Source organism: Acanthaster planci, linkage group LG09 (genome assembly GCF_054643075.1).
Source record: "Acanthaster planci isolate LZ-2023a linkage group LG09, COTS_SCS, whole genome shotgun sequence".
NCBI classification, from domain to species: Eukaryota; Metazoa; Echinodermata; class Asteroidea; order Valvatida; family Acanthasteridae; genus Acanthaster; species Acanthaster planci.
In genome coordinates, this window is record NC_141785.1 from 20,137,978 (window position 1) to 20,164,031 (window position 26,054).

Below are 26,054 nucleotides of genomic sequence, written 5' to 3' on the forward strand. Positions count from 1 at the left end.
AAGTATCCCTCATATAAATGCTTAGATTCCATACATTGTACGTGCACATGTAAACATATATTTGGTTTGATTCACATTGCATGGCTTCTAATGGAATCTGAAATCTTAGAAGAGTAGCCTTATTTCAAGACTGTTCACATTGTCCAACATCATGTTCTCTGTTGGGAAAATTCAGCTGTGTATGTACTTTATGCTTTATCAACTCCAAGCCTTGTCAGCAACTCTGAAATTTAAAGACAAAGGGTTCTCTAAATTGCAATGTGAATGAATCGAAGTACTCGAAGGATGTGAAATGGTTTTTATCATTTGGGTCGTTTTTAATCCAACTCGTAATTTGGCCATGGTTGACTGACTTTGATAGTTAATCCTTAGCTAGGCTGGGGTTACGGTGGAGTTGCAACACTCCAATGCACCTTTAGACAATACTGTACAATAAGCTCTCGTTTATAGCAAGTTCACAGGAACCAGGCAAACGACCAGAACCTTGTTAATTAAGACTAGGAAAAGAACTCGGGGCTTGGGACTTCAGATTTCCCTCTTAGTACATGTATTTTTTTGTTAAAGTGCTCATATGTCGGGAGTTGACGAAATTTTCTTGCTCTCTTCCACCCTTGGTCTGGATCCCCGCTACTGGGACGGATGCGCCATAGAGCTCAAGATTGGTGCGACTTTAGTTTACAAATCTCTTGCAACCTGAAAATGGTAAGACGACTAAGTGTGTATTTGCCTGCAACTGGGGACCCCCTATTGTTCCTCTATTGTTTGTACTTTAACTTTTTTAGAAGACCACCCATATGTTTTGTACACAGTTGTCAATTGGGGACCCTCTGTCAATCGGGGACCTTATTGTCCTCTATTGTTCAGGGTCCCCAATTGCATGCAGAAACAAACTCGTGAAAGTGGGTGTGGCCGGTCAAACCATTACTTGCTCGACAAACTTTCCTGTCAGTGATGGCTTCCTTTGTATGTCATTGATAGTGCTCATCCTCGGGTAGAGAATGCAGTTGAAGTACCTTGAGATGATGAAAATGACGAGACTAAACATGATAAACTATCGGCTGTATACCCAGATATCCGGCAGCATTTGATCGGCTGACAGCCGCGGCATTGTATGATTGCATCATATCGGCGCGCTTGAAGCAATTGCGCGCGCGAATCTCGGCCCAGTATGCTCTGGTACATTTCCGGCCTTACCGGAACATCCGCATTCAAGTTTGTTCCCAGGGCGTGAGTCTCCGGTATTAAACCCCGTATCCCTCAATAACGTGTGCAATTAATACATGGGGTCGCTCTGCGAACGACGAGGCTGTACACTGACCGGTACCCTTCATGACAGGCCTGTTTGTTTTATTGTACAAGACATTCTTGGGAACCAGTGTAATCCTGACAACTGCACAAATTAACCGCGTTTACTTCAGGAACCGGCGTACATTCCACAGCATTTGGAGGTAGTTTTGAGAAACGATTTTGAACCATTTAGACTTCCTGTGATGGAGGAAAAGAACTGTGAAGATCTTGCCTACATGGCAAGGCTAGCAGAGCAGGCCGAGAGATATGATGGTAAGAAGTAAATACAATTTTTTTTCGACAATCTTTACTGTCATGACTGTAGACTTTTTGCAGTCATGGCAGTGGCAGACATGACAGAGTGGTGTGGAACTTGGTGTCACTGTTGTGTGTTGCTGTTAGTGCACATCATATACAAATACAATATACAGATGTACATCATCAGTCATGTAAATGTAACGTTAAATAATAATACATCAGGGACCACCAATTCCACGACGCTGCTTTAGCACAAACAGAAATAGTGAAGGTTAGAACATTTTTTCTGCTGGGCCTAGGCTATCATCATGGCTATAATTACCAGACTTGAAGCAGCACCGTGAAATTGGGCTCAGAACTTGGACAGTCCGACCTTAGTCCGAGTAGGCCTACCCCTAGAACTGTGGGGTCCAACGTCCCCCCCATAAACCCCACAGAAAAAAGAGCCTTATTCGCCATAGACTAGTGCAGGACATTTAACAGGGCATGAACAGCAATTCCATTCGAGTTGTGTACCCATGATAGAAATGTTGCTTCATTTCCCCCCAAAGTTTTATGTAAGATAGCTTACATACCTTTGTTTTGAGTACCAAGTACCTTTTTCCAAAAAGAGGCGCAAATGTTTCCTGATCAGTGTCTGACAGTCATGCGGTTCATGTGTAATTGCGAAGACGAGCCATGACCCAATGGTTGACTACGGCTGCGATCGATACACAAGGCTCGGAAATTGGGTACAGCTACTTTCCGTATGTTTGTGTGTAATTTTTAGCTGGTTGAAATGGCTTCGGCGCGCTGGGGGTCACACTGATCAATCACAGGGCTCCTCATTATTTATGCTCGAATGGCAGGAATGACAAGCAACAGCCGTTTGGTGCCAGTGTGTGTGGGCGTGCTGTCGCACAGTGAACACTTTCTGTTGAGGACAGGCAACAATCTTTGTCTGCATCCCCATGCGGCCTTGACAGAATGTATTACACTGGTATGGAAAGCGGCTGCAGCCAATTTCCTTGACCTGTGCATCAATCGCAGCCGTAGTCAACCATTTGGTCGCGGTTCGTCTTTGCACTTGTACAAAAGTGAACCGCATGACAAATATTTGCACCTTTTTTTTTAAAAGGGCATGGTTTTGGCCCATTTTTTTCTTGATACTCGGTACCAAGTATGTAAGCTATCTTACATAGAACTCTTGGGAGAAATGGAGCAGCATTTCTATGAGCACAAAACCAGGATAAAATCCCTGTTCGTGCCCTGTTAGTGTTAAACGTCATGTAGAGCCTTTTGGCAAAAAAAGGCTCGTTTTCTGTGGGGTTCGTGGGAGCTTGACCAGGAAACAGTCATTGGTAACAGTCCCAAATGTCATGGTCAACACCTCTTATGCCCAAGTACATATGGACCGCTCCTGCATGTTTCATTACAGGACCATGTTCCTCCATAGAGTTATTGCAAAATCTAAGCATGTGTATTTGAATGGGAGGAGGTGTCAAAAAGTTTAAGTGTCGTGCTTGTGCCGAGCGAAAACGGTTGGATTTCGACAGATTTCACTCGAAATAGTTCAAGTCCCGAGTGAGAATCCTCTGAATTCACCTCAAAAACTGTCCTTCAAATGTCTAATGCGCCTCTCTATAGATTAAATGAGAATCAGACATTCCAATAATGATAGTATGGTTTACGTACATATGGAAAGAAAAGAGAAATGTAACAGGTGGTTCGCATTTCAAAATAGCAGGAAACAAATTTCGTATTAATTCAATTCAATTTTAATAAACTCTTGATGTCACACAATTCAGGATTTATGTACAAAAGAGATTTTGCTTTATTAGAGGAAATGAACAAGCCAATCAGTATGAGAAATATGAAGTGAATCCAGAGAACACCAATTCAGATGGCCATATATTCAAATAGGAGATTTACAGAAAATGCACGATCCTGTTAAATTAGGATACACTTTGAACTCAAGAAAAAAAAGGGCGCCTGAGTTCTAGATGTAGAGATGAGTTGCGACAAGTCATTCCAAGGTGGGAGAACAGGAGTCTGTCATGTTGTGTTGCTGGTTGGCAAAAGTGAAGAAAGAAAGTTCAGCAGAGGAAATGTAAAGCACAGGAGTACTTGCGCAACCGACTTTCTATGGATCACATGCTTTGGTAGCTGCACATCGTTTATGAAAACCTCAAAATAGAATACCATCTTGCATGTAAGTTAACATTTAAAGGAAAAATACGGTCGACTCCTGTTATTATGAGGTCGGTCATAACAATAACCCGGATGCAATGAGCATATTCTCCCAGTCCCGAACAATTTGTGTCCATTGCTATGGAGAAATATTTGGTTATTTCGTGCAGGAATATTGCGAGACTCCGCCTCCAATGACGATTTGTGCCAACCCCATGCGAGCAAAAGTATTGTTCTCAACCCATTTACAGCGACTTTTTTCCAAACTGTATTATCTGCAGCTGTCAACAACAAACCTTTTGTCCCGATTCGGGCATCATACGTTTTCCCAGTCTGTCAACGCCTTATCAGTGCACCTTTGTAAGAACTTCAACGTTATAAGTCAAAGTGATTGAAAAGTACACTCAAACTACCTCAAATAATGCACTAAATACATCTTTAGCTTAATGTAAAAGCAAAGCTTTCCGAGGAAACATCTCTTTTGGTTTCGAGTCTCAGAACATTACTGGCTAGTGGAAATTACAAGAGACATGTATCAAAACCTTCATCATCTTAAATTTGCTTGAACTTCTCAAAATATCCCCAAAGTCCAGACTTCATATAATCAATCGGTACACTCCTTTTCACAATTTACAACAGGAGTCACAGTGAAAAATGCAATGACTAAACCGCAGAAAAGGTACACAATAGTATAAAATGATATAAATAGGAACTCAAACTTACCTAAGATAAAGAGTCAACACTCATTAACATAAGGGGAGACTTGGATTTTGAAGTCCTCCAGTCCAAAGAAAAGTAGTGCAGAGCGTAGACAGAGTTCTGCAGGCAAGTGGCCAGCACAATGGCAAAGTTTGGAATGCCAGGCTTGTCAAAATTCTGGGGCAAACCGCCACCCAGAACATGCCTTTGCCACATTACCAGCTCAGGCTGTCATTGGACAACTAAAATGTCATACATGACTCCAATACTGATTGGTCATTTAGTATCTAGGCAGATGAGTACTCAGCAGAAGTTTATGGCTTTCACAGCTTGGGGTAAGATGCAAACAACAACTAGGGATTGATAGCCCATTCCCACTTGATCCACCAATTGAGGGATCTACCACCTTTTGCCAAATTGCTTGATCAGATCCCCAAATTGCTGGATCAGATCCCCCAATTGGTGGATCAGATCTGGCAATTGTGTGTATTGCGAACACTAACCGTTATAAGGTGGGTCAGGATCAGATCCACCTTTCTTGACCCTCCTCTGGAGCAGGAGACAGATCCCCCAATTGGTGGATCAGATCCTGCAATTGGCGTATCACGATCAGATGGGAACGCAAAAGGTGGATCTGTTCCGGCAATTTGACCTGTCAACATCCGTCCGTGCACGAGTGACGCGAAACTTTTGCGGTCTGATGAACAAAGAAATATGTTTTTTGGCGTGTAGCTCATGTGAAATTTTTAACGTGCACAGTATGCACAATAAACACCTGCTGAACTACGGGCTGGCAAAATGTGTCACCACGCATGCGCAATGCATGCATGCCGCGATGTGTGCCTTGCCCTTTCACAATTTTCGTTGCGCATTCGTCCGTTTCTCAACCTTTTTCATTTGTGTAATTTCACTTGCTTTCCATCAAAAACTAATTCCGTGTTAGCATATAGCCCGCAGTGTGGGACAGAGTATCGAAAACGGAAGCAAATTTGAAGAGACAACATACTAAGCTGAACATTCGGTCCACCACAAGATCACACGCATGCCGCCCCAGCACCCAACACTGCCACAGAGCGCGTGTTCAGCAAGCTAGCACACGCGCAATAACGAACTCAGTGACCTTTTGGGCTCTACATTTCCGTCCGAAAAGGTGGATCAAGCGTGAGTGGGAACTCGACTTGCGGTTTGGTTGCGGTAAGATAAAGATCACACCAAAATGCTGGATCAAGATCCACCTTTCCCAATTCGAGTGGGAACGCGCTGTAAGTTTCCCAACATACTGCTTATCTCCTGAAAAGTTTACTGGGAGTGTACCCACTGGTGTACTAGTCAGAGATTAAAGGCAGTGGATACAAAGAGCATCCTGTGATCTTCTAGGAAAGCAGGAACATTAAAGATAAACTGAAGGAAGAGCAGGCTATTTGACAAAATGAATAGGCAATAGATCAAAGGTTCACCACTGGAACACTGCTTACCAGTAGAAAAGTCAAAAGCTCAGGAAAGAGCAATTTAAGTATGCAAAAAGGAAAACACAGTCATACAAAATAAAATTTGAAATTGTAACCCAAGACCTCTTTTGGTACGGGGTTACATCCTCCCCTTTCTTAACTTGCTAGCTCGGGGAGCAAAAGGAAAAGAGAAAACAAGGAAATAATGATGAATATACACACATATCTAATGACCAGAAACCTTTGTTTTCAATTTGGCAAGCATCCTATGAGTTTGAATTTGCTGGGAAAACACTGGTTCTCCTTTCACCTCAAACTTCATCCGCATGGGTAGTTTTGACTCCTGAGTTGATCGTCTAACAAAACTCGACTGAAGAGTAGGAGTGTCCGTAACAGTCGGCTGAGTAGTTTGACTTGCGGCAGGTTTGCCTGATTGAGAATTCTCAATCAATGGAGGATGCACTCCATCAGGAATGTGCTGAGGAGGTTGTTCATTGTCGTGAACAAAATGAAGAGGTCACAGGCGCTAAAGAAATGACAGGGCTATCTGCTGTGGGCGCCTCTGTTAAATCTGTGTCAGGCAGGGAAAGGTTCAATGACACTGGAGACGACTCTTCGATGTCATCTGGGATTTCCCCACAAGGAGACGAAAGCTGTTCAGAGGATGGGTTTTCCTCAACATCACGAACTTCCTCACAAGAAGATGGAGGGTATTTTGGGATTAAGCATTGTTCACCCATTTGTGGCAGAGGAACAAACTTTGCATTAAGTGAGGATTGCAGCAGTTTGGGGATGACTACAACCAACTCATCATCACTGGAATCTAGACTTCCAGTGGGACATTATGAAACCTTTGCCTTAGCTATGGCTCTCGTGACGGGACAATTTGGTTTGGTGCCTGGATGGTGTGACTCTTGGCCGTTAAGATAGTCAATGGGCAACAGGATATTTCTGTGCAGGGTTCGGACACGCCCGTCACCAGTCTCTGGTTTGACATGATAAACTGGCATATCTGGACTAATCTGGTCTACAGCTAAGTGAACTGTTGAATCCCATTGATCTGCAATCTTGTGCTTTCCTTTCAGACCAAGATTTCTGACTAGAACCTGATCTCCAGGTGTCAAGTCATTTCCTCGCGTACGTCCATCATGACGTACTTTGTTGGTATGAGCTGACTTAGCTGACTCTTTGGTTTCCAGGTGATATGCCCTCGGCAGTTGTTCTCTGAGGCCCTTGACATATTGGACATGGTCGCTGTGGGAAAACCAAATGGGGTTCACACCGAGACGCAAATTCACTGGGAGTCTCACCTCTCTGCCAAACATAAGGCCAGAAACCTGTGCTGTCATGCTTGGTGCAATTGTATGCATGGACCAATGCACTGACATACTTGCTCCAGTTGGCTTTCTTCTCATTGTCTAAGGTTCTAAGCATATTCAGCAAAGTACGGTTGAACCGCTCTGGCTGAGGATCACCCTTGGTATGGTAGGGTGTCGTACGTGATTTCTTGATACCAGAAGAAGCGTCAACTCATTCATGCTCTTAAAATCACGCCATTGGTGGGAGTGGAGACATTGGGGCAATCCGTAGTGAACAAAGAAGTTCTCCCATAAGACCTTAGCTACACTGCGAGCAGTTTGGTCTTTAGTAGGAAATGCCGGGGCATATCTAGTAAAGTGATCAGTCACTACCAAGATGGACTTTTTGTTGCTACAGTCTGCCTCTAAGGATAGGAAATCCATACAGACCGATTCCAGAGGACCATTTGTCTTGATGTTCACTAGTGGTGCCGTAGGCTTTTTGGATGTCTTCCCAGCCACACATCGAGCGCAGTGTTTGACCCAGTTGTCAATTCTGCAGCCATTTGAGGCCAGTAGAACCTGTCTCGTGCAAGCGCCAATGTTCGCTGTACACCTAGATGTCCCAACTGATTGTGTAGCCCCCGGATCACTTGGATGCAGAATTTAGAGGGAAGTACAAGTTGAAAGCACTTGTTGCCCAGTGAGTTGGTGACACATCTGTACAACGTACCACTGGAAAAAGAAAGTTTGTCAAACTCTCTGAGGATAAGTTTCACTTCACCTGGTAGGCCTGTTTGCAAGTCTGGTTTCCTGCCTGCTTGAACAGAGCTTAAGGCTTGCTCGATGATTGGGTCCTCTCGTTGAATTTCTCTCCAATTCATTTTACTCATCTCTGAATTTGATGCGTAACATTCAGGAACAGCATTCGCACCTATTGACAAGGAATGAGTAAGTGGAACACTGACATCAGCCTGTCGATGAACTGAATGTGCCGAAGCCTTGGCACCATACTGATGGTACAAGGCATTCACAACTTCCTGAGGGCAGACGACGTCATCCTTCCCTTAAGTCGACTTTCCAGCAGGTCTACCTTGTCTCGCTGTGCCTCCTCAAACTGCAGATCACGTGCAGGAGAATGGGCCCTGCGTGACAAAGCATCTGCATTAACGTTGGACTGCCTTGGCTTATAATGGATAGAAAAGTCAAACTTTGACAATGCGGCCAACCAACGGTGGCCAGTGGCATCCAACTTGGCTGAAGAAAGAACAGTGTTGTCAGTCAGCACTTTGGTTCCTTTAGCCACGTACAAGTAATCACGGAATTTATCAGTGATAGCTCACTTCAGTGCAAGATACTCAAGTTTATGAGCGGGGTAGTTTTTCTCACTGTGTGACAACCCACGACTACCATATGCAACAGGACGAAGTTTGCCATCATGCTCTTGTTATAGAACTCCACCCAAACCATCACGACTGGCATCTATGTGTAACACAAATGGCTTGGACAGATCTGCAAATGCAAGCACGGGGGCAGATACAAGACGATCCTTCAGAGTGAGGAATGCTTCTTCACACTCTCGCGTCCTAAGTTCACCCAGTGGGTCATCGGCTTTACGAGCATGAGTATCACACCAAGATTTTGGTGCTGGGCGGCCCCATTTCTTAGGATAGACACACCCAATACTGAGGTCATTTAAAGGGCGGGCTATCTTAGAATAGTTCTAAATGAAATGGCGATAATAGCCTGCAAAACCAAGGAATGATCGAACCTGCTTGACATTCAAAGGTCACGGCCATATCTCCAGAGCAAACATTTTCTCTGGATCGGTCTGCACACCTTTCTCTGAGACCACATGTCCGAGATACTTCACAGACCTACAACAGAGTTGACACTTCTCAGGAGACACTTTCAGTCCAAACTCTGCAAGGCGATCAAGAACCCTCATAAGTCTCTCTTCCATCTGGTTTAGAGATCGACCAAATATGATGAGATCATCCATGTACACTAGTGCTTTAGTCTTGTTGATTCCTGACATGCAAGTTTCCATCAACCTTTGGAAAGTTGCTTTTTCGGGGAGGATGATCGGATCGGAAAACGTGTGTAAAATGCAACACAGGATTAAATCCTGATCCTGGGATCTGATCCTCCTCTTGCAATGGATCAGATCCAGTTCACATCCCGCGTGTGGGATCAATTTGCAGGTGTAAACGCAATACTGGATCAGATCCTGGAATTTGACTACATCCGGTGCAAGTCTTGAAGCGAGCGAAAAACAAGTCTGTGTCATCGTGAAGACCTACTCCCGAAATGGAGTGCCATCTTCAAGGTTGATCTTGTGCTTAGGTTGTTTTGTGTGCCCTTAATCCCATTCATGACGTGAGAAAACCTGTGATCTCAACCTCATCTTGTCAAGAATCTGTTTCTTCCTTTCGGGAGTGATCGAACCCCAGACAAAAGGAAGATTGTCAAAATCAGGATCAGAGGACTTGGAGTTGACGATGCTGCTCTAGGTAGCCTCGGCACCGAAATGTGCACTTAAAGCTCTCATGAGCTCCGTCACATTCGGAGCTTCATGACACCATTCTGGAATGAAACCGTCTACCCCAGGACAATTTCCTGGGACTGTAATCTTCCAACTGGTGCAATTACAAACAACATTTACATTGCAAGTTGAAGTTAACGGGAGTTGAGTGACAAGAGGTGTCATTTCTAACCCGGTTGGCAGTTTACGTCTTTCCTGAAGTTCAACCAGTACAGTCACTGGTTTCCGCAGGAAATTCTGCAAACACCCACTGACAGATTTCAGCTCACCAGGCTGAAAGGTAAGAACACATTTTGACCGAGTCCTCATGGTTCCAAGGTTGCCTTCTTTGGGAATTTTGTCCTCGTCAGCCATGTCTATGTAGATTTTCCGGCTTGTGGCACTGATGTTCAAACTCTGTACAAACCTACAACCTGCCTGTCGCTTACACGACTCAAACAGCTGCGGAAAAGACCTGAATTTGTCCCAACTATGACTGGTTGGGTATTAGAATTTCGTCCATTTGTGTTGAACTGACTACTGGTCCCACGAAAGGAGTCATCAAAACCCATGGACATGCAAGTCCAACCCAAGTACGGCATCTTTCTGTCACCTCCATGAAACAGAACAAGATCATTGAGAGGATGCTACTATATCTACTAGAGTACCTCTCTCATGGTTTCGGACAGGGCTCTTGCCAGGTTGCCACCTCTTTACCTGGTCTCGAGGGAGACCATGAGTTGGTGTCAGCGGGGCATATTGCTGCATGGGCATGGCATTCTGGTGGAAAAATTGTGCCTGAGGATCGGCAACATCAGAGGAATGTGCTTGAGGATTGGCTAGCTGAGAGAGGTATGCCTTGAGAATGGGCTAGGTGAGTAAAAGGTGCCTGAGAATCAGCAGAATGGTGAAGGTGACGAGCCTCCTCTAGTCCTTTAGTTGGGCAGCCACATTTCTCAGACTTCAACCTGGTTTCGTCTTCCTGCCTCCTGACCATGGATGACAGGCTCAAGAATGACGGAGGTTGATTGACTTCTGCAATTACTCTGTACAAAGTTTATAAAAAATTTAAATGACTCGGGCCTATATATGAACAGAAAATAGGCCTTTTTGCTCTTTGCATGCTGCCGCCATAGGCATGCAGAGCCTCCTTCTCGATCCGTACAAAAGCTGGTTCAGTTATTCCCGCATATGTTGCTTGGTAATTCTGCGCGTGCTGTGCAGCTCTTATACCATGCAGTTGGAAAATACATTTCAAAAACTGTGTTTGATGCCATTGTACAAGCTGCCAGATCGAGGCACTGCATGCCTATGGTGGCAGCGTACTAAGAGCGAATTGAGAACAAATTGATAGCATGTAGATTTTTGGGATCCTAGCTATTCCCTACCCTGAGTGACTTGAACTATTTGAATTGCCTTTAATATTTTGACTTCATTCGTTAGTACAGTCCACGTATGTACATGTACCGTTCGACGCATTCACAGATAGGGTTTGCTTCCATGAAATCATTTCACTGAAAATAGCTCATGTGTTGCACCACACACTCACTCGGTGCGCATAGACAGCATTGCTCTGTCGCACTGATGTCATACCCACGTCCTACTGCCTCATTCCACATCCAGTCAATCAGGCTAGGCTGTCCGAGCAGCTCCAGCCATGATGATCTTAGGCAGCCAAGGGGGGCTCTTCCATCCAGGAGCTGGTGGAGAACCTCTCCTGGTGTTGACAGAAGCGCTCGGGGCGCACCCCTGATCAAAATCCTCAGAATACACCTCCAAATCACTCCAGCCGTTGCACTGCTTAGGAATAAAATTGTCGGCATGCACGTGCAGACACTGCATACTTATTGTGAATGGTCTGCTAGCTCGGCTGCTGCCTCATGACATAATTCATGGTTGTTTTCAAAATGAGTTGTTTCAAAATGCTTGTGCTAAATTGCTAATAATTACATGTACTTGTACTCAACTGGACCAGAAAAGGCATTCATCTGAACCGAAATCTTTTATTACCCAAGCTTGCATTAAAGATTTTTTTGGAGGAATGTACACACTGTGGTCAGAGTACGTGAAATTCGCTTGTCTAAACTGGAACCTCCTCCTATCCTAGCTCATGTTACTGAGAGTCAACTGTACAAAATACCAAGATATTTGTAAATTTACAAAGTTCAGTCGCAATTAGAATAAGAAGACATCAGATCAAATCTTTGTAGTGCACAAGGCCAGCATGGCTCACATTGCCATGCAGTTTGATTCCCCAATTCTGGCCACATAACTTTTTGGTGTTTTTTTTATCCTATTTCTAACATAGATATTACTTTTAATCAACCAGATAATACAGTGTAGATCATACCATTCAGGCCATCAAGTACCATAAATGTACATATATACAAGTTGCCACCAGCATTTGTGAAATGGTCACTTCATCAAGCGCGTGCCTGCACTTGGTACATCGCTGCTTTCAAAGGAAAATAAGCAACAAGGAGATACAAAACCATTGCCCAGTATAGAGTGGTTGCCATCTTTACTGTTGCTTTGTCCTGTTGCCATTGCGTCTGGCTTTGAATCCAGTTTATTTAATTTCTTCATTCGGAATGAACCTTCGTCAGCCGTGCGGAGCTCGGCTCACAGATGTTCACAACCGATTTCTTCAGTTCCTTGTGCAACGGGCATCATGAAAGAGATTCTGTAATAACTTGAGCTTTAAAAGAGGAATGACAAATTTTTTGTGCCTACAAAATGTGAGTGACCAGTGTTTGCTGTTCGAAGAATTCTTTAAAATTCTTCAAATGTGAAACTTCAGTGATGAGAAATGCATGAGAAATGTGAATATTTATGAACCGTCAAATAAAAACACTTGAACCGTGATCATTGCTGCAAGATGTCTTATTAATATCTTTATGTTTCACATGCCCATGTGACTTGTACTGTACTGCATGGATATTCCAGGCCAAACAAACAACACTTACGTTTCCCGTAAGTTGGGGCTCCAAATTTTCATCTAAAATTATTACTTATTTGTTTATTAATTTGTGACAGATAAGTGAAATTGTCAGATTGAATACGATACATGTCATTACTGCGCAGTGTGACTCCTGTGCAGTCAGTGGTTGTGTTGTTAAAGAAAATGTTTTGATTTAGAAAAATGGATCCTTGTGGTTACGAACACCCAAGGGTAACACCCATTTCAGACTGGTGGTCTAGAGTCATGCCGAACCAAATTAAAAGCAAATTCCGAAATAAGTACGGCAAAAGTTTGATGTCTAAAACAATTAGGAGCGAACAGGCGTGCTAGCAGGCAAAAGATGGACACTTTTAGGCACTTGGAACGGCATCCGAGCAACTTGGTTTCAGACGTCGCTGTTCTCATGAGCCAAACCGAATGCAAATGTATGTACATGTATTAGGCTTGTCTGAAACCAAAATTTTATTACGGTTGACCCGAGGCGCTTTTAATTGTATAGTTCGGCACAACTCTAGAAAGCCTGTCTGAAATGGGTGTTAGCTGATAGTGCTAACCAGTATTTAAAACATGAAAAAAAAAGCAAGATGATGTGCACAATGATTAAGCTCTGGGTTTGGCACCTGAGATCTTATGTTTTGACTTGACCTTATAAAGCAATATAAATAATTTTCTATGGAAGTTTTGCATGATTTTCTAGTTTGGGTTGTGTAACCAGAGACCGCAACAATATTTTGGTTTGGCCTGATGCAGATATGGTGAAGGCCATGAAAGCCATAGTGATGAAGGACCCCGAGCTGTCAGCGGAGGAGCGAAATCTTCTCTCCGTTGCTTACAAGAATGTCATTGGAGCCCGTCGAGCTTCTTGGCGGATCATCAATTCCATACAACAAAAGCAGCATGACACAAGCACATGTATGAAGCAGCAGGTCATAGAATCTTATCGCCTTCAGGTACATAAAAACAAGGTTTTTAATTTTTTTTTTAATTTTCTCAAATCAAGCTATTTGGACTTGCAGTCACAGCCATTTGTCAGGCTGTCTGAATCCAACAGATTCCAGAAACGTTCTGGATCAGAAGTTGGCCATTGTATACTTTAGCATGTCCAGGGTGTCCAAGTTGCTTCAGTTTACGTGCCTATGTGCAACAAAACAAGGTGTCCAAAATGGCCTGTTTGGTATCCAACAGAGTCCTCGACCTCCCTCTGGCTGTAACATCGGTTGAAAATCTTGATCTAAGCATAGTAAACAATGACACAAAACGAAAGTTTTACTTGTGGAAGCAATGAAGTTTTGGCCAATTTGATAAATAATTTAATGTTAAGTTCAGCTGTAAGGCAGATTCTGTTACGATGGAATGAATAACATCTGAATAAAGGCATGAGTTTTTAACTAACAGTGCACTACTTAAATCAATCAAATGAAGGAATCCTTTCCAGGCATAGCAAGTTCATGTAGAAGGGTGTATTTACTGTATGTTGGAGTGACATGACTAAAAACGAAAGTGTCTGGGAACAGTACTTGCATATTATTTCAACTCTGGATGCCTGCAAATTGTTTTTCCATTCTATTGAGATTCGACTTAATGAGATTTTACCTAAAGTAAAGTGTTCAGATGCATAGCCACTGATACACTGACAAGGATAAAAACCGCTGGACTCGGTTTTACGTGTATATCCCAGTCCTGCAACTGCTCAGATCTTTTCTCATGTAAACTTGACTGTTTGGCCATGTTTTAACCCATGATCTAAAACCCAAGTTCTGACCACACTCCTGACAATGTTAATCCTTTCCCAGGTGTTATTTCTACTTCACTATGTTTGATTCAAACTTCCAAAGGATTCATTGACAAAACTGATTCAACTGGATAATTTGTATGTGCAGTAATTGTTTACAGCGTCACTGTTCAGCATGTCACTAGGTTATCTAGAAAAAACTAAAGTAACTGGTCTGTTCCCAACAGAAACACTTCCAATTTTTGTGGTTTTTTTTAAGACCCTGTTGGTTTTTGTAATTTTGATTGAACAGATTGAGCAGGAGTTGAAGGACTCTTGTTATGATGTGCTGAAGATCTTAGATGAACGCCTCATTCCAAGCGCCATGAATTCGAACGTCACAGAGTCTAAAGTCTTCTTCCACAAAATGTAAGAGCAGTGGGTGTTGCATTGAAGTACCTACAATAAGGGCCTTGAGAAGTATAAGGTGTTGATAGAAATGATTATATTAAGGGGTCTAGGGAATGACTTTTTGTGCAATGTTATTCTTTTCGCCAGTGTTTAAACACTGACATCCTTTGCGATTAGGCTTGAGCGAATCCATGCTGGAATTGGGTAGAATCAATTTTTTTTTTTAAGGAATCAAATCCATGCTGCGGCTGATTCCATAAACTTGAGATCCGATTCCAGGGACAGTCCAGTGATTCCGAAAGACTGCTGTCTAAAATGATTAGTCGATTTTTGAAGAAATTGTGGTTTTATGCCAAATCAAGGAACCCCAACTGCGTGGCTTTATTTTCTTTGCCCAAAACTGAAGTCTGTGATGAGACATGGCCCATATGCTTTGCAGAATCGCAGCGGCACTGTGCAGTACTCCAACCCATTTGTCTGCAGCATGCCGATGGCCCACTGTTGGCTGCATGCCAGTTGTGACTCCTAAACAAGCTGAGCTTTTGGGTACTACATTGTGAGCGATGAAAACTACATCAGAGGTTTTCCCACACGCCAAATTCCTTGCAATGAAATTTCTTTTCGCTGATTACCCTCTATTTGTTATTTGAAACTCAATTTGTAACATCTGATGGATCGACACCAATTAGAAACTCATTCCTTGGAGTGTGTAACTCTTCCCAAAAAAAAAAGGTCTTCAGCTAGACCAAACTCGCGTTTTAATCTTCAAGATTGAAGCAAACTGTGGTGGAGAAAGTAGGCCTATTTTGTCACATATTACAAACATTTGCTCAGAACTGAAAAAACCCTAAACAATGCAGTCCCGAGCCCGACATTAATTTTTCCTTTACCATGAAAAACTCGAAATGCAAATAATTGTTGAAGCATTTGAAAATTTTCATGATCATTGCCGTGATGCCAGCTTTTGGAAGATTCCCCCTAAAAAACCTTGGCTGAATGCATCGACCGCTCTCCGTTGCTGCACGGACATGTGGCTGTGGGCCGACTGCAAGCATTTCTTTCAGATGCTTCGTGTTCAAGTATGTGAGATATGCACCATAAGTACCCTCATTCACTCTGCCAAACAGAAATCTTGGACTACTTCTCATCCTTTATTTCTGCCCTAAATGAAAGAAATTCTACTCAACCTGTTGAGTGAATTGAAGGTCAAATGAGCGATTCTCATGGAACAAGACTAACAGCCTCATGTTGAAGCTGTTAGCGGGCATACACATAGGAAAAATGTACCTTAGGCATGTTCAGCGATTACACAAACAGGCACAAGCAGTGTGGCGTGGCGCGAGCAGTCACAATTTTTGATGGATTTACAATCGAGAGAACTATCATAGGTCATCGTCGGTGGAATAAGGTCATATTTTTAGGGACTTTAAGGATATAAATATTTCTCCAATACGTATTTAGTGGCATGAAAATAAAGGTACATACATAATGTTTCTTTCCTGTCAAATACGCATTTTAGAACTCATGGTCACTTCTATCAAAACTGGAAAAATTGAAAGCTGGCAGGTCATGTAGATTGATGATCTTTTTCCATAAATGGTGTGCTTTCATGAAATATCTGTAATGATAATCAATCTTTCATGTTTCCGATGCAATAAAACAGGATAATTTTTAATGACACAAGTGTTCAGGAAACAACTTACAAGTGCATTGTGCATGTAATGTCAGGTATGCTCAACATGGCATTTTCACATGTAAAAATTAGAAACAGATCTGAGTGGAATCGCGATTCCTGGATGGATTGGAATTGATTCCAAAAATGCTGGAATTGCCAAACACTATTTCAGATTAAGTGTCTCGGAGAAGTGCACCTTTTATTCACATTTAAAATGGCCCAATAAGAAATCACCAAAAAAGGACATTAATGGCATGCCATGGCATAATGAAGAACGATCCCCAGACATGACCTTTTTGAGATGTGCATATGAGAATAACGAGAAAGGAATGGGCTTTCTAGTGATACCACATTTATACTCATGGGCAATTCTGCTCCGAAAATACGATGCCAGAAAGAAGACGGGAAACATTGCTGTGGTCAAAACTACTTTTAGAGAAAAACGGCATTGAAAAAGAGCACAGGCCAGTGCTCCATAATCGTTCTCCATCTAAATGACCACAGCAACATTATATTTACGGGTAGGTATTGTAATGACGTAACAAAGTAAACTCAGAGAATGTCTTCAAACAGAGTTTCCTAGAAGTTAAATATTGTTATATTTTTTGGAAAAGGAGCTTCTCAACATAACAGAGGATAGTTGTTTATCTCCTTTTGGAGGCCTGGAACAGGCTAGAGGTCACCCAGTCTATGATATCACCGTTATAAATAGGCTCTGTAGGGAAAGCCCTTTCCAACAGTACCAAACTTTACACAGACACAACGGTCAAACTGCTCCAAAATGCGCTCGGAGTATGGACAAAATTTCGTCATGTAAAAGGTAAACACTATAAATTCCAGAAAAGATTGGAACAAATTCACTCCAGAAATCCTCCTTTTTATCACCTTTGCTTGATTTTCTTGTGCAAATTGCATAGCTAGAGGAAATCTTTGATACCTAATCTGTCTAAAAATGTAAATAACTGAAAATCCTTTTTTGCATGATTTTTCACAAAATTCAACAACAAGTTCCTCGGGTACGGTACCAAACCTGCCAAAACCTCACAAAACTGGCTGTTGGAGTATGGCAGGTTTGGGGTAGTTACGGTTAAAGCGTGCACGTTGTTAGTACTGTTACTCAAGGCAATATGACAGTGATCCTAGTCCCGTTGTCTTTCGACCAATCACAGCTTTGATTTAGTTCCAACATGTGTTCATTAGCTGTGGGCGACTAGTGAATTTAAGTAGTCGTGGTGACTATCAATAAATAGTCGACTAGTTGCGACTACTTGCATTGTTTATTTATCTGTTAAAGAACCATGTCCGCGGTTGCATAACATAGCATGGGGTTCATTTTGGATGATGTCACACTGTGTTTTACTTTTTCTGTTTGGATGGTTGGACTTTTACACTTTTGTGAACGAAATATGACCCTTTTTTAAGATAAAAATCTCGTCAGAAATGCTTCTGATATTCCTTCTTTGCTTTCTTACTACCACTTTGTGGAAGGAAACCTTAATCATTCCGCAATGCGATCAACAACATTGCAGAGGTGAAAAGCACACAGCGTTTACGTCCGACTGGTGCCTGACCCGTGACACAGTGCTACGATTGCAACAGTGAAGGACAGGGACTTGTTTATGGCTGGGCTGCGTGCTGCGCGCGCTGAATCAGGCTGTGGGCTCCCCTCGGTTGTCGAGTCTGATGTTCGTAAAATGTCAAATAAACATTGATGGAGAAGGAAATTAGTGCCAGATTTGATCCATGAACATGATTTTATATTTTCTGTGTGTGTTTTAATGTCTCTATTTTGTGCTTGCACTGCGCTCACAAGAGACGATAGACTCAAGTAGCGAAGCAAATTTTAGAGAAATTTTATGTCCACATGGTCTTCTGGTTCGTTGCCTGTGCGGACCCGACTCATGCACAGTCCTGCCACACTTCAGAGCGATACATGCCATCGCGACTTCAGTTTTTTGTACAATTTTAAGAATCAACAGCTTCAGATATATTTTTACAAATGATCAACACAAGTGTTGTCACTTTTGAGAGTCTCCATTTTGACAGCTTCCATCCAAAATTCCAAACCACTTCTGTGTTCTTGGTAGTGGGACAAAAATTCAACTGCTAGAAATTTCATATGAATAGTTCAGCTGAGTGCTAATGAGTTTACGTCATGCGTGATGCATTTAGACGGGTGAGGTGCGTCATGGATGGTCAGTCATGTTTACATGACTTGGACACTTCCATTTTCTTCAAGTAGAGGGATGAAACCCGATTTTTATTTAACCCTAACCCCCTAGGGTGTATGTAAAATCATATTGAAATTGGAGGATTTGGGACAGTTACGGATAAACAACGTCGGGAAAGCTTATAACAAATAAAATATTTGTAATTCACTTTGCACAGAAAGTAATTATTACCATATGCATACAAAACTTTTTTATTTCACAAATGTTTATACATTAGAAATTAAATACAGAAACAACAAATGATCCCTATTTTGGTCAATGAATTCAACCGGGCACCGTACAGTTTAAAATCAGCCTGTCGACGGCAGAGGAAATACAGAGAAATTTGGAATCACACATCACAAAAATTAAATAGTGATGACTCTACTAGTCGCGGCTGTGATGCACTGGCACCGGGCACATGACTAGACTAGTCACAGCTGTGATGCACTGGCACCAAGCCCACATGACTAGACTAGTCGCGGCTGTGATGCACCGGCACCGGGCACATGACTAGACTAGTCGCAGCTGTGATGCACTGGCACCGGGCACATGACTAGACTAGTCGCGGCTGTGATACACTGGCACCAGGCACATGACTAGACTAGTCGCAGCTGTGATGCACTGGCACCGGGCACATGACTAGACTAGTCGCAGCTGTGATGCACTGGCACCGGGCACATGACTAGACTAGTAGCAGCTGTGATGCATTGGCACCAGGCCCACATGACTAGACTAGTCGCGGCTGTGATGCACTTGCATCGTGCCAACATGACTAGACTAGTCACAGCTGTGATGCACCGGCACCGGGCACATGACTAGACTAGTCACAGCTGTTCGACTACTGCAACTTGTCGACAATACCATCGAGAAAGGAGATAAGTTATTGATGATCTCAAGGGTTAGATTTCTCTGCTTTTTAGCTGATTTCAGCTTTTTTGTTTTGGATCTGAGCTTTTTTATTACCCGTCTGCTCTTTAGGCCACTAGGTCAATTTCCCCAGCCAGTATCAGCACGTCTGCCCTCTGCCCTCACAGGTACCCATTTATACTCACAGGTGAAGTGAGATTAGTAGGGGTCATGTGACATGCCCAAGATTGCTACATCTGTAAACCAGCTGTTAGATTCGAACCGCCAACCCTGTGATTGATAGCCACAAACCCCAACCACCACGCCACTCTCATTTAGTTGTTATGACTTAGAGTTTGACACCAGTCTGGCCCGCTTTGTCCCTGCAGGAAAGGAGACTACTATCGTTACCTGGCAGAGGTCAGCCCACAGGCAGAGAGAGAGGAGCCTACAAAAAAGGCCCAGGAAGCCTACTGCTGTGCATGTGAGGATGCTTCACCACTTGCCACCACGCACCCAATACGCCTGGGACTGGCCCTCAACTTTTCTGTGTTCTACTACGAGATAATGGGAAAACAGGTATGGAAGGAAGGAGAGGAGAATCTGTCCAAGTGTCAAGTTCTTACCAGAACCTGATTACACTGTTATTAATTGAGGTGTATACTTCATGTTTTGGTTGTTCAGAAGATTCAAAACTTTATTCTTGTAAAAATCCTAGAAAGTTTGATTTCTCAATTATTCGAATTTTAAGGTGACACTGAACTAATATTTAGGCCCTTTTTCCCACGAGATTGTGTGTACGTTGTGTTTTGTGTTACAGTGCTTTGGTTGTATGGTATGTTTGTCTGCCCACAGGTTTTGGATACAAACAGTGTTTTATTCTTGTAAAAATCCTAGAAAGTTTGATTTCTCAATTATTCAAATTTTAAGGTGAAACTGAACTAATATTTAGGCCCTTTTTCCCACGAGATTGTGTGTACGTTGTGTTTTGTGTTACAGTGCTTTGGTTATATGGTATGTTTGTCAGGCCACAGGTTTTGGATACAAACAGTGTTTTGCTTCTCTTGATACCTCAGTGTCGCCATTGAATTGACTGGCCTTGTTTATCTAACTGGTATTTCTCAAATCCGTTAATTACATTTTGTTTTCCGATTTCTAAATGATTGTGGTTTATTCTAATGAATGGTGGCATTGAGATAATTCTCAACAGAGACATAGTTTTGGCCCCGTAAGAATGTTGAATTCAGGTATAAGAAATGCTTTGAATACTTGAGATGCCTCGTGTCCTATCTCTTTCAGTTGAGATGAAGATGAAACTTACACTTCTTCCATTTGTTTCTCACTTCAAGGATAAAGCTTGCGAGGTGGCCAAGAAGGCTTTTGATGATGCATTGGCTGAGCTGGATAGCCTGAGGGAGGATACCTACAAGGATTCCACTCTCATCTTGCAGTTGATCAGAGACAACCTGACACTCTGGACATCAGAGAGCGAGTCAGAAGGTAGGTCAGGGACAATGAGGCTTGGGTGCAAATTGGAATGGTCAGGCAGGGAGTCAGGCTTTGACACTGACAACCAGACACTCTGGACAATTGGGAGTGAGTCAGAAGGTAGGTTGGGGACGGTGAGGCTTGGGTGGGGATTAAAATGGTCAGGCAGGGACTCGGGCATTGACACTGACAACCAGACACTCTGGACAATTGGGAGTGAGTCAGAAGGTAGGTCGGGGACAGTGAGGCTTGTGTGGGGATTGGAATGGTCAGACAGGGACTCAGGCTTTGACACTGACAACTAGACACTCTGGACAATTGGGAGTGAGTGAGAAGGTAGGTTGGGGACGGTGAGGCTTGAGTGGGGATTGTTATGGTAAGGCGGGGAGTCAGGCTTTGACACTGACAACCAGACACTCTGGACAATTGGGAGTGAGTCAGAAGGTAGGTCGGGGACGGTGAGGCTTGTGTGGGCATTGGAATGGTCAGACAGGGACTCGGGCTTTGACACTGACAACCAGACACTCTGGACAATTGAAAGTGAGTCAGAAGGTAGGTTGGGGACGGTTAGGCTTGAGTGGGGATTGTTATGGTCAGGCAGGGACTTGGGCTTTGACACTGACAACCAGACACTCTGGACAATTGGGAGTGAGTCAGAAGGTAGGTCGGGGACAGTGAGGCTTGTGTGGGGATTGGAATGGTCAGGCAGGGACTCAGGCTTTGACACTGACAACCAGACACTCTGGACAATTGGGAGTGAGTCAGAAGGTAGGTTGGGGACGGTGAGGCTTGAGTGGGGATTGTTATGGTAAGGCGGGGAGTCAGGCATTGACACTGACAAAAAGACACTCTGGACAATTGGGACTGAGTCAGAAGGTAGGTTGGGGACGGTGAGGCTTGGGTGGGGATTGTTATGGTAAGGCGGGGAGTCGGGCTTTGACACTGACAAAAAGACACTCTGGACAATTGGGAACGAGTCAGAAGGTAGGTTGGGGACTGTGAGGCTTGGGTGGGGATTGGAATGGTAAGGCGGGGAGTCAGGCTTTGACACTGACAATCACACACTCTGGACAATTGGGAACGAGTCAGAAGGTTGTTCATAGTGACTCTTTGGACTTGAGAGAAAGGCAAACTGTAGCAGCTCAGATTGTGGTTCATTGGGAGGAAATTGAAATAGATGAACAGTGAGAATTAATCCACCTATATTTCAGGTAATAAAAAACCTTGTTAGTTATTTCCTAGGCATTGTGATTCTCTGAATATGGTTCTTATTTATGACGGATTTCCTTGTATTTTTATGATAGCAGTGTGACATCATTTGTTTGTTTATTTATTTGGTACACAGGGCGGGGTGACGATGAGCAACAGCAAGATGCGTAATGTTGCACTGTCTCAGACCGATGTGGAATCTGAGTTAATGTAGGTATGGGCAGAGTCTCTTTTTGGGGGGGGAGTTTACATTGGACAGTGTGAAAATAAAATGCGCAGCTGAGATATAACCCCTTGACGCCGGGACTTTTTTCTGAAAGCCGACTCCGAGAATTCCAGCCTCGCTTGGCCATGAAGGCCACCTGCCAAACCGCAAATTCTCAGTTTGTGGCCCTGCGTGCTCTGCACGCTTTGAATTACATGGTGAAAAGGCTGATTGTTCGGTGGCATGCAGCTCTACTCACCCTTCCACATTCCCGTTGCCTCTTTTCAAAGTGGGGACTATTGTGAAGCTGGTGATTATGATGCAAATTTGGCCTTTTCATTTCTTGGCAACACTCAAAGGGCAATCACCATATATACAAGAGTCAGGGTCTGCCTTCTTTCACCGTGTTCGCTCGAGCGTGGGCCAAGAAAAATAGCTGAAAAGCGGGCTGAGGGATCTCAATTTTTACGGTGGTTTTTACCGCTTACCGAGAAAGGGTTCAATGCAGTTTAATTTAAAAAAGCATTGATTTGCATGGAGTTCAAACAAAATATGTACTGGCAAATTTGTAACAGCCTCCTTTAACAATAAGTGTATGTGAGTGTCTAGTGGAGTGGAGTAAGGTTCGAGCATAACTAACTCAAAACCTAACGAGACTTTCTTGAAAAAGACCAATGATTCGGGGAGAGTCTTTTGTAAGGGAAGAAGGAACAAGAATCGGATGGAAAAAAATTGGGAACAAAAGGATTATAACACAAATTCTAAGAAAGATCATTTGTAGGCGGTTTCTGTAACTGGCGCAGATACTCAGCTCTCCAGAAGATAGTTGAGTGTCCAGTTTCTAACGCTGCTCCACTTTCCTTTTGCCACCTGCAGATGAAGTGAGCTTTACTCTTCAGTATCTCTTCAGAAATGTGTTGGTTTCGTGGCACCATTCAGTCAACAACCGTATGGCATCAGATCTTACTTTTTTATACCCTGCTTCATCTCCACAGCCAGATCAGTTTGAACTGTTTTTTTTCCCAGTAGCGTGTATTAACATTTCCAGTATAAAATCGGTTAATGAAGGTTGAATCTTTCAAAAGGTGAATTGTTTATTAGAAAGAGAACCAAAAAACAAAAAAAAAAACACGTCAGAGCAAGGAGACTGTTTTAGTGCAACCTTCCACCATCTTGTGGTCAGTTTTAAGGAACTGTGGTGAGTGGAGTAAAACCGGTTCTTCTCAGAACCACACTTACTCATAAAAGAGAATATTGTACATGGTGTAACCGCAAAAAATCCTTAACTAAGAGTGGTATCATGGTAGGGGAAGGGAAATAGTGAACAGAGGATTTAAGGTTTTTTTTTTAAAGGGACTGTGTTTGGACAATCTGCGCACCAATTTGACATTTGCATTTTAGTTTTAAATCTGACTTGGCTTCCAGTTCCTGTAGCACCATTCCATCCGGATCAAATTTTCAAAAGGTGGTTCCCTGCAAACTTTCCCCGTAGCCCTAAGAAACTCATGTTGGCAAATGGTGTCTCATGTTATGTGTAGTGTGTCTAGTGGTTGATTGGTGTACTGCTACATTCAATTGTCCTTTCATAGTATCCATTTTGCTTCTTCACAGTGCATGTAAACGTAACCAGATAAGATTACTAGTTATATTCATGACAAAATACCGCTGTATAATTCTCGTTGTGTAGTTGTGCAGTGGATTAACAATAGTTTTCCCACCCCATTTGAAATGAACACACCCTTTTTTCCCCCAACGCCTCTATCCTACCCAATGTACTCAGATGATGTGCTTTTAGTACCTTCCTTGACCACAACCTGCCTTCCCAACCCCTGTCCTACTCCTATCCTGCCCAATATCTGCACGCAGACTTCAGTCTGTTTGGTTTTTCTCCAGTGTCCGCCAACCCAGTGACGCAATTATAGAAGGAAGTAGGAGTTATGCACATATATAGTAGACCTGTGTCCTCTTGAAGTGGCTGCTGTGTACAAACTGCTCCAGCCAAATTTTTTCAGGAAAAGATCAGACTTTATGAGCACCGGTTATTAGCTTTGTCTTCTACGGAATAACGGAATCCTCCTTTTAGTAAATGTCAGCCATTTAGCCAGCATGTAAAGTTTGTTGTATGGTGCCTAGTTTTTAGAAGTAGGTGTGGCCAAAAGATTTGATTTATTCTTGGAATGTCAACTTAAACTTGTTTAGTAAATACGTATTTTTTTGGAGTGGTAGATTAGTAAAGTATTTTTTTTTCCCAACAGGGCTGCTTCTATTTTATACATATTTTGATTTTAAGAGGTACACAGATGTTGTTAGAGTCCAGGATGCTGTTTTTTTCCCCCTTTTTTGTATTGCCAATGCTGTGTAATGACAAAACACCAGGAATGATTGCTATTGATATTTATAATCTACAAATTGCATCACAGGGCTTGTGTGTAGTCGTGATACGTGCACATGGCATACCATGCCATCATACATTAGCATGTGTGTCTTACCACTGCACCATAAAAGGATTGCTGTTGCAAGCAGCATCGATAGTTTAAGTGACATTACACAGCAAACCATCCATTACGTTCAATTCCGAAGATGCATGAAAAGTTTTGCTACTGATTTCCAACTGAGAACAACAACATTGATTCATTTTGCTTCATTCAGCTGTATAGAAACCCGTTCTGCATTAATTTCAGAAAAAAAAATCATGATTTTATTTTGTTTTGATTTAGTTTGCTTTTGGTTTCCATCAACAAACACCATTGCAAGTACACGTATTTTCAGTGGCTGGTATATTTTGCACTACAAATTATTGGAATTTTCTTCTCTTTTTTTTGTGCAGTCTACGGGTATTGTTATAATTTTTATGGACAGAAGATTTGTAGCTTGTATGTCCAGAATATAGGCTAGCTGATTGTAGAAGCGTGCCCTTTGTACAAGCACTTGAAACCATTTCTCTCCTTTGGTCACATAGCATTAAGATCTCAATACAGTTGATTCACAAAAGTATGCCTCCAAGAGTTTGCAATGCGTTGACCAATCACAGTGTGCGAAATCTGTCGACCCTTTCCAAATGCGCATTGGGTCAATGGATTTTACACACGTCGCAAACTCTTGTAGGTGCACCATTATGAATCGCCCGTATTTTCATGGTACTTGGTCATGTCACTCAATAAAATGCATCACATTAAAGCACTGTATATTGGATGGTTCCATTCGTTTGAGGGTTTCTTCTGTAGATACTTGTCTGTCAACTCCTCCCACAGATATTCTGTGGCATTGTCTTTGCTCTAGTTTCATTTACATGAGTGGACTTGGCAATTGCAGTTTTGAAATTACAATTTTAAAAGCCCCGAAGACAGTAACTCAAAGTCATTGGGGCACAAAAATGTGCAGTAGTCGTACAGCATGAACTTTCAGGAGTTCAGAAGATAAATTATTTTCAGAATGTCTTTTTGCGGGAAGGGGGGCTGCATGTAGATACGTAGTGATTTGCCCAATAGTACACAAATTCATATCAATGCATAATGATGGCACTGGTTCTATTTCGTTCGTTCTACGTTCTGCTTCACAAGGTGCAGCCTAATGCCTTGGCTGGAATTCTCTGTGTCTCTTTTTTTCATTGCACGAAACACTCGTTACTTGTTTGTACAAGGCATGAATAAA

At 42.7% G+C, this 26,054-nt stretch overlaps 1 protein-coding gene across 2 annotated transcripts; it reads left to right on the forward strand.

Moving 5' to 3' along the window:
• Positions 1-1,368: 1,368 nt before the first annotated feature.
• LOC110985409 (14-3-3 protein 2-like) lies at positions 1,369-25,588 on the forward strand. Of its 2 annotated transcripts, none has more exons than XM_087141571.1 (7): positions 1,369-1,560; positions 13,396-13,595; positions 14,670-14,785; positions 19,891-20,080; positions 20,851-21,001; positions 22,335-22,412; positions 23,280-25,588. In XM_087141571.1, exons 1-6 carry the CDS (start codon positions 1,491-1,493, stop codon positions 22,367-22,369), a joined length of 762 nt encoding a protein of 253 aa, XP_086997697.1. In that variant the 5' UTR covers positions 1,369-1,490; the 3' UTR covers positions 22,370-22,412; positions 23,280-25,588. The 2 variants fall into 2 exon arrangements, with proteins under 2 accessions (XP_086997697.1, XP_086997698.1); XM_087141572.1 differs by having other exon boundaries at positions 22,335-22,408.
• Positions 25,589-26,054: the final 466 nt, after the last annotated feature.

Excerpts from the sequence above, each read along its gene's own strand:
- LOC110985409 (XM_087141571.1), top strand. The coding sequence starts at position 1,491 with ATGGAGGAAAAGAACTGTGAAGATCTTGCCTACATGGCAAGGCTAGCA. Across the intron at positions 14,786-19,890 it reads AAAGTCTTCTTCCACAAAAT|GAAAGGAGACTACTATCGTT; the intron begins GTAAGAGCAGTG and ends TTGTCCCTGCAG. Across the intron at positions 20,081-20,850 it reads ACGAGATAATGGGAAAACAG|GATAAAGCTTGCGAGGTGGC; the intron begins GTATGGAAGGAA and ends TCTCACTTCAAG.